Source organism: Salvelinus namaycush, chromosome 12, assembly GCF_016432855.1.
Source record: "Salvelinus namaycush isolate Seneca chromosome 12, SaNama_1.0, whole genome shotgun sequence".
Taxonomy (NCBI): domain Eukaryota; kingdom Metazoa; phylum Chordata; class Actinopteri; order Salmoniformes; family Salmonidae; genus Salvelinus; species Salvelinus namaycush.
This window is the reverse complement of record NC_052318.1, coordinates 10,558,658-10,566,692: the sequence shown is the minus strand read 5'-3', so window position 1 is coordinate 10,566,692 and position 8,035 is coordinate 10,558,658. Positions and strand designations below refer to the sequence as shown.

The window sequence follows — 8,035 nt, the reverse complement described above, 5'->3', positions numbered from 1 at the left end:
CCACAATATAGGCCTACAAGTGATTTTAATAATATAATACCCTATTAGTAGCCGATATGCAACGATCTAGGTTGAGCAAACAGTTATTTGGCCTACATGTTTTCAGTTTGGACAAAGCTTTGATTCTACATAGTATTTTACTTACATTTTAGGCCAGGCGGCTCTCCATATGCTAATGATTCTTTCCTTTAGCTTTACCTTCTTTAGACAACAATAGTTTACCATATAACGACGAGACATAGACTTAACGTTACATCAAATATTTATTTCCTTAATGTTATTATTTCCCATTGCACAATTCAAAATGGTCAAGATGCCCCTGACATGAGGTTACATATTCGGAAATTAGCATTCATTTTTCAGGTCGGAATCATGAATGAGTGAATCGATGAATAAATAAGCAGCATGGTGTGAGGCCCATAGCCGGCTCATTCATGTAATCCTCTCTGACATCGCCCTTGTGACAAAAAACTCCCAATTCTTCCATTCATTAAATCTTGGTATCACGCTTGCGCAATGAAATTCTGAGTCCTCCCATTCATAAAAACGTAACCCCCGCATTTGAGCTCTGAGACGTTGTGCCCTCCCATTCACAAAAAAAACATGTCAAGGCATCTGCGCAGTACGTTCTTTACCCTCCCATTCATAAAAACCAATTTCCCCATGTAGTTGCAACATCGTATCAAAAAGACCGTGTCCTCACTGCAGTAAGCAGCGAGTGGATAGTGTTCAATCATTTTTGGACTTAGTGTTTTTTCTTTACCTGGGAGAAATATCTTTGGAATATACATGCAGTCTTCGAGCTCAACAGAGAAATGCGCTGCTAGTCTGGAAAAGTAAGTTATTCTATCGGATTTATAATGACGTTTTCGACATGGGATACATAAACCATAGTAGCCTATCACATTTTTGGTTAAACAATTTCGAATACTGGTGTGTACATCACTTTTGTGGATTGCTTGGGTGCGCTGAACATTTATTTTTCTCTCTTGCAACAAGCTGTTCCCGTATTTGTACTTTGTGTCAATATTTAACCATGGATGCTACTGTAGCAAGGTTGTGGACAAGAGAGGAGTAATAATGAGAGCAGATTAAATAAGAGAGCCTAAATGCTTACTTATGTTTTACCTCGTCCATTTTTAAAAGCGTTATAAGCCGTTTATACACATCTATGTTGTGGTTAAAAACAACAGCCTAACGTAGGCTATTAGTTACGGACTCGTGTCTTTGCCTCTTGCTGCTGATCATTCGCATTATCGAGGCTGGTTGCGTGACGCTTCTCTGCAGCGTTCGAGCTGGCACATCATGTGCATATGTCAGGTGGTTTTGTCATCTATTCCTTTAAATAACTCCCCGTTTTAAAAGAAACCGTTTGTCCAATAAAAATAAGCAGCGTTTTGGTCTAAACTGCCACCCTCCTTTCATAAACCAATAGCCCACACTATAGCCACTTGCGCGTAAAAATATATAATTTTAAGACGCCATAGCCTATATGTTCTGGAGATTTGGCTATTGTGAATCACTTGTCGAATGAAATGTTATCATCATGTCTCGATAAATATTTAGTCAGATTTTACGTTTATTTTCTATTTCCAATGACGTGTCGCCTCCGGTTATATTCCCTTAATTCACCGACGCTGAGGGGAGGGAGGAGGGAGACACTGTAGCCTACCTACATACGGTCTCTGGATTCACTGGTTCTGATGATCAGGAGTATTTGCAGATCTGAGCGACGCAGCATTTTGCTCACAACTATTTTCAGGTTCCGTGATTATTGCTGTGGCAAATGACCTGACAAACCATATTTAACTAAAAATGTCATGAATTTCTTTATACTTTATCATGTCTGCCAGCTACAGTGGTAGGCCTGTAGTCTACCACACAACATTATAGTGTCTACTATAAAGTAACTACTAAGTAGTAACTGTTGTGCCCTGTATGACTACTGGGTCATTAAATAGGGCATGTTGGCATTTATTGGGACGAATCTTGTCCTGGAAGCAGCTCTGCAGCGTGGTCACTAGCTGACACTGCTAACTTTATGCTTAACCTTAAATTAAGACCAACAAGCTCACTTTTGTTTTCATGATTTTTTTTAACGAAATAGACCATTTTGACTTCGCGCCTGGCCCACGCTCATCTCTGCCTCCAGGACAGGATTCATCCCAATAAACGACAAACCTGCTTACATAGGTGCCATTATAGTCTACCTACTAATTCTGGGTTTCTTCCTTTTTAAGAGTGATGATGGGGCATGCTAGCTCGTAGTCATGGAACTATGTCTCTTTTGGCGCATGCAGAGTAATATCCAAAAACCAGTGTCCGACTCTTGTAAAGATCAGATGGGTAAAGAGGAACATGTTATTTGTCACTATGGAGAATACTTGTTAGTTAGGCCCACCCAAAGGTTTCTACTCACAGCATCATAGTTACGAATAATTTTTACACTGCAAATTGACCGCAAGAATCCCAAACAGATATAGCATTTGACAAAAACAGAATGCTTTCAAACATCGATTACATTAGGATACGATCACATATGTCTCTCTATTTATACGTCGGAATACTTTGGAACAGATTTTCTAAATTAAAATCACTTTGAGGAAATTTCCTGGTGATTTTACAGTCTTTTATGTCCATCGGAAAAAAAAGACATATATTTCGCTCAGAAAACTTGGGGCGCCAAATAAAATCAACAGCGAGCTGAATTTGGCCCGCGAGCCGCCTATTGTGGAACCATGTCCTACAACCTTTAAGGAGAAATGAACACTGACCAAATGCAATAAAATCAACAATGCGATTCATTACATTTTTGTCTAGTCACCAAACATAGAAAAAGCTATATCTATTTCAATGGTCCTTTGGTGAATGTGTTTATAGCACTTGAAGTCATGTGTTATAGTCTCATTCTGGTCTATAGGGCCCCTCTTCTGAATATAATTTGGCATAGGCTTTAGTTGTTATTGCATTCAAGTTTGGCAATTAATGTTGACGTTGTGGTATTTTGTCTTTTGAGAAAGTGTGGAACATGAATTGGGTAAATGACATATTAATGCGCAATATAATGTGGATTTTATTGCATTTGAAAACCAGGTATTATTAGAATGTTTATATATATATATTAATAATGTGCTTGTTAATATTCATTATAAACTGATACAGGACGTTCTCTGAATATAACTGTCATCAGTACAATCGGTTGCTATGAGTCATTGTTGAGAATATATACTCTATGCTGACTCACGTCTTGTACAACCACTGACTAAGAGCCTTGTGTTAGATGGGTTTGTGTACAGATGTAGGTTCATCATTTGATCACTTTTTTGTTGCTGAGAATTTCCCTGCAAAGCAGGAAATGCAAACATGTAAAAATACGTCTAAAGTTTGTCATTTCCACTTGATTTGCCCTAACAAAACATCTATCAACACCTGTGTCCATTAATTATAATCCACATAATAATTCACATTTCCTGTTGCTGCAGGATTATTTTCCTGTTGTAGCAAACTGGCTCAAATTAAGATCCTACATCTGTAAGTAGGGTACCCATTCCAGGAGGCTGACTGTTGTCTCTATGTTTCTGCAGGACTGCTAGATGTTGAGCTCTCTGTTTGCTGTATGAGGGACACAACCGCACAGATGGAGTCGAGGGTTCCCCACCACATCCCCGGAGTGTCTTCCTCCATTATATCCCAGCCGTTGCTGGACAGTAGGGTTCCGTATGGAAGGCTACAGCACCCGCTCACCATCTTCCCAATTGACCAGATGAAGTCCTCTCATGTGGAAAACGACTATATTGACAGTCCCGCTGTGGTCTCCCAGCAACCCCTCAACCAGAAGGCTGTCAACAGGGGGCCCCATGAGGCACTGCTAGGGGCCCCCCACCTCCCCCAACTGGCGCGCTGCAACCCTCACAACGCCACCACACACCCCTGGATAACCTTCAGCGGGCGGCCCAGCTCCATCAGCAGCAGCAGCAGCACCTCGTCAGACCAGAGGCTGCTGGACCACGCAGCCCCCACCCCCGTGGTGGACCACAGCTCCACCGTAGTCACCACCAGGACCCCCTGCTGCGAGCCCAAGGCGCTCACCTCAAAGACCCTGGATCTAAAGACTACTGCCCAGGGAGCCCCAACGGTTGACAAGAAGCACATGCTGCTGTGTGAGATTTGTGGGAAGTGCCGGTGCACGGAGTGCACCCTGCCCCGGACCCTGCCCTCGTGCTGGGTGTGTAACCAGGAGTGCCTGTGCTCAGTGCAGAGCCTGGTGGACTCAGCCACCTGCATGTGCCTGGTCAAGGCCATTTTCTACCACTGCACCGAGGACGAGGATGATGAGGGCTCTTGCGCCGACCGCCCGTGCTCCTGCCACCAGTCTAACTGCTGTGCGCGCTGGTCCTTCATGGCAGCCATGTCCCTGGTGCTGCCCTGTCTGGTGTGCTACCTGCCCACCATGGGCTGTGTCAAACTGTCGCAGAAGTGCTACGACAAAACCAGCCGCCCAGGCTGCCGCTGCAAGAACTTCCAGCAGGCCTGTAAGAGCATGGAGGCCAAGGCTGCAGGCCAGGAAAAACAGGCCTCATGATAGTCATTGGCTGTTGCCTTATCAATACCCTCTGGATAGGACAATCCCCCCAACCCCTACCCGCTGGATGACTTCCAAAAAACCATGGTACTTACAAAAGGGTTTACACTTGTCCTCCTTGGTTCGAGTGATGTTATTCCACACAAGTCAGAATAGGTCTGTCTGCTCAATTGGTTGTCCGAGACAACTGCTTGCCTCAGAACCCATCTTTATAAGTATAACAGACTGGCAGATTTTGTTTCTAAAATGGCTGAAGGCACAATTCATTATCCCTCTATACTGCTCTGAATTTCCAGCTTCATCATAGCTAGCTACTCTATGACACATTGGACCCCAGTTGTTGTTCTCCTAAAAAAAGAAGAAAAAAAGAAGCCTGCTCCAAAGCAGTTTCCCTCTGTTTATGCAAACTGTTGATTTCCTTTTGGGTAGTAAAGGATACTTCAACTGAAACAGCCACCCACTCTCCCCCATATATGAAAAGTTTCAGTCCCATACAAGCCTTCCTGTTGCTAGCTTGATGTTGAGCTTGTTATGTCAAGGTGGAAAAGTGAGAGGTAAAGTCGTGTGGCTTTCCCCGTCTGATATGTAAAGGTCATACCACAACTGAGAAAAAAATAGTGTTTAGGATTGCCTGACTTGATCACTTTCCATTTCTTTGAGGGGATTTTTTAAACCTAGCTTTTACCAATCACTTCAGAATAATTGCACGTCATGCCCTGCATGATGTGACGTAGTGGTTAACCCCAGTGCTCGAGGTGGATGTGTTGTAGAAAAACCTCCTCAGGGATTGTTCCTCATCAGTAGAATTTGGTCTAGCACGTAAAAACTGCCATTAGTCTAGTTGACTTCACTTTGCACAAGAGGCAAAGAACAGTTTAAAAAGGGCAAAAGGGCAATTGTGAATTATTTAGGAAGAGTAAGTTAAGAGAGGAAATGAAGGGAAAATACAGTCTTCGAAAAAAAGGTGCTATCCAGAACCTAAAAGGGTTTTTCGGCTGTCCCCAAAGGAGAACCCTTTGAAGAACCCTTTTTGGTTCAAGGTAGAAACATTTTGGGTTCCATGTAGGACCCTTTCCACAGTGGGTTCTACATGGAACCAAAGGGTTTTACGTGGAACCAAAAGGGTTCTCCCTGGAACCAAAAATAGTTATCTTATGGGGATAGCTGAAAAACCTTTTGGGAATTTTTCTGGAGTGTAGCGTTTTCAGGAAGAGGTAAAGTGAAGCTGTAGCATATCTAGCCAGCCTTAGTTAAATCAAACCTGCCACTTGAACAACCTTTTTAGATGAAGTAAACCCCTTATGATGTACTGAAGCACAGTATTAAGTATCAAAGCTTAATGTATTTTACATTACTCTGTGAACTACTTTGAGTCCACATTGTATCAAATTTTATTGGTCGCATACACATATCTAGCAGATGTTATTGCGGGTTTAGCAAAACGCTTGTGTTCCTAGCTTCAACAGTGCAGTAATATCTAACAATACACAACAATACACACAAATCTAAAAGTAAAATAATGGAATTAAGAAATTCTCAATTTTTGCTGCAGTGTTGAGTTTGTCGTCTGTTAGAAATATTATTTATCTTTATTTTCTCAATCTATTTTTGTGGCTTGCATGGAGTACCAATGACTTTGCCAAAGGAGTTTAGTATAGCTTGTTTAGCTGTCTTAGGGATCATGTTTGTTATGCACTCGCCAAATTGTCAGAGGGCAATTGCTCTTAAAGGTGCGGTGTCCTTTTTTTTATGCCAAACTGAAGTATGCTTCAGTTTGGCATAAAGGGATACCGTCGTTCCATAATCTACACATTTCTGTCACGTTGGTTCTAAGGTCCCCCACTAACATTAGGGCCTGCCTCTTTTACATTTTTGTACTAGTCTTGTTGCACAAAGCAGAAAACATACAGGAAAAAAAACACTGTTCTTAGTCTTGAATGTATAAGGCAATATTATTTTCAAATGTTTGCAATTCAATCCAAGGGAAGGTGCCAAAATGGGGAATGATGTTCTGACTGGCAAAGCCAGGGAATATTTGTTGATGTGGTGACAATATGTTATAGAAATAGACCTATGCAGGTGATATGTTGTTGTAAATAGTTCTAAATGTCCTTGAAAAACTGCATGGTACATTATAACTACAATACAAAATATAGATAGATATATAGATATATATTTTGAGGGTAAAGATTTGAGGTTGAGGGGAAGAGGGAGGGGGGAAGACAGGTCTTTCTATCATAAGCACTTGATTTAGAAAAGTGTGCCCCGTAGTAAAAATACCTCTGTTTATGCCATTCATGCCTCGTTAGCAGGATAGAGGCGAAGCTAATTCCCAGTTCTTCAGTGCCCCTGCAACTGTGGAATCATTTAATCCACTGAAGGAATACAATTTTGGCCTATTCGGATCAACCCATTTCCCCCTGTTTGTACTTACAGTGTCGCAACTTTTTTTCCTCCCCAAGTTGTCCGACAAATACCCTGGCCTTGATTGACAAATACCCTGGCCTTGATTGACAAATACCCTGGCCTTGATTGACAAATACCCTGGCCTTGATTGACAAATACCCTGGCCTTGATTGACAAATACCCTGGCCTTGATTAACAAATACAGCTGCTGTCCATAAACTTGTCAAAACCACCATGAGGAAAAGAGAACTCTAAAGCTACATTCCATTCCTTCTTGTTTAATAGTGGATCTCTTTTGCTTCTCTGCCTTTTTTTTCTCAGTCTCTCTCTCACACTGTGGCTTGGGTAAAATTCTTAGCCCCAAACTACCTTAGTGTCATGTGTTTGGTGGCCTGTTAAGGTATTGAATAATCACCAACCATGACAACTCAATAATGAAGCCTTTTATTTTGTTAGAATGCTGTGACTTAAACTCCATTTTGTGGTACACTTGTGGCCACTAGAATTATCTTCAACTCAATCAAAATAACCTTCCAAACTGCTGGCTCCTGCTATTCAATGTCTTTGCCTTTGCAATGTCAATGTTGCGGAAAAATTAGCTCTGTGCTTTTGTTTTGTTTAACTATAACAAAATGAAAAAATCTCACATATAAAAGTTTCCCTTTATAGATATATTTATTTTGAAGTTCTATTTTATATAGTATTTATTTAGATGCCAACCTTTGTTTGTGAAGAAAGCTTATGTCGAAATGGAATGTACATTGACATTGGAAATATATATTGTTAAATATATACATGTTGTGGTGTCTTTTTTTACTGACGGTCATCTACTTGAATCATACACGAACCAAACTCTTAGACAGACAGGAAACACATCAGTACATTCTCTGTCTTTCTGCCATGTCCTTTCAACTTGGAGGAACATGGTTAAGTGTTAAAGCTACCAATGAGAGTTCTGTTTCCATAGTTACAAGACTTAGTTTGTCATTTTGTTGATCTGGGGCGGGAGAGCTATGGTTGAAAGTTTAAAAAATGAAAAAGTGGGCC

General features: G+C 41.3%; 1 protein-coding gene across 1 annotated transcript; it reads left to right on the top strand.

The window, feature by feature from the left end:
- Window positions 1-689: 689 nt before the first annotated feature.
- LOC120056889 (protein sprouty homolog 4-like) lies at window positions 690-7,780 on the top strand. The gene is made up of 2 exons (XM_039005151.1): window positions 690-836; window positions 3,585-7,780. Exon 2 carries the CDS (start codon window positions 3,617-3,619, stop codon window positions 4,580-4,582), a length of 966 nt encoding a protein of 321 aa, XP_038861079.1. The 5' UTR covers window positions 690-836; window positions 3,585-3,616; the 3' UTR covers window positions 4,583-7,780.
- The last annotated feature ends 255 nt before the right edge of the window (window positions 7,781-8,035 follow it).

Bases quoted from the DNA above. Each gene is read 5' to 3' on its own strand.
- LOC120056889 (XM_039005151.1), top strand. From the start codon at position 3,617: ATGAGGGACACAACCGCACAGATGGAGTCGAGGGTTCCCCACCACATC.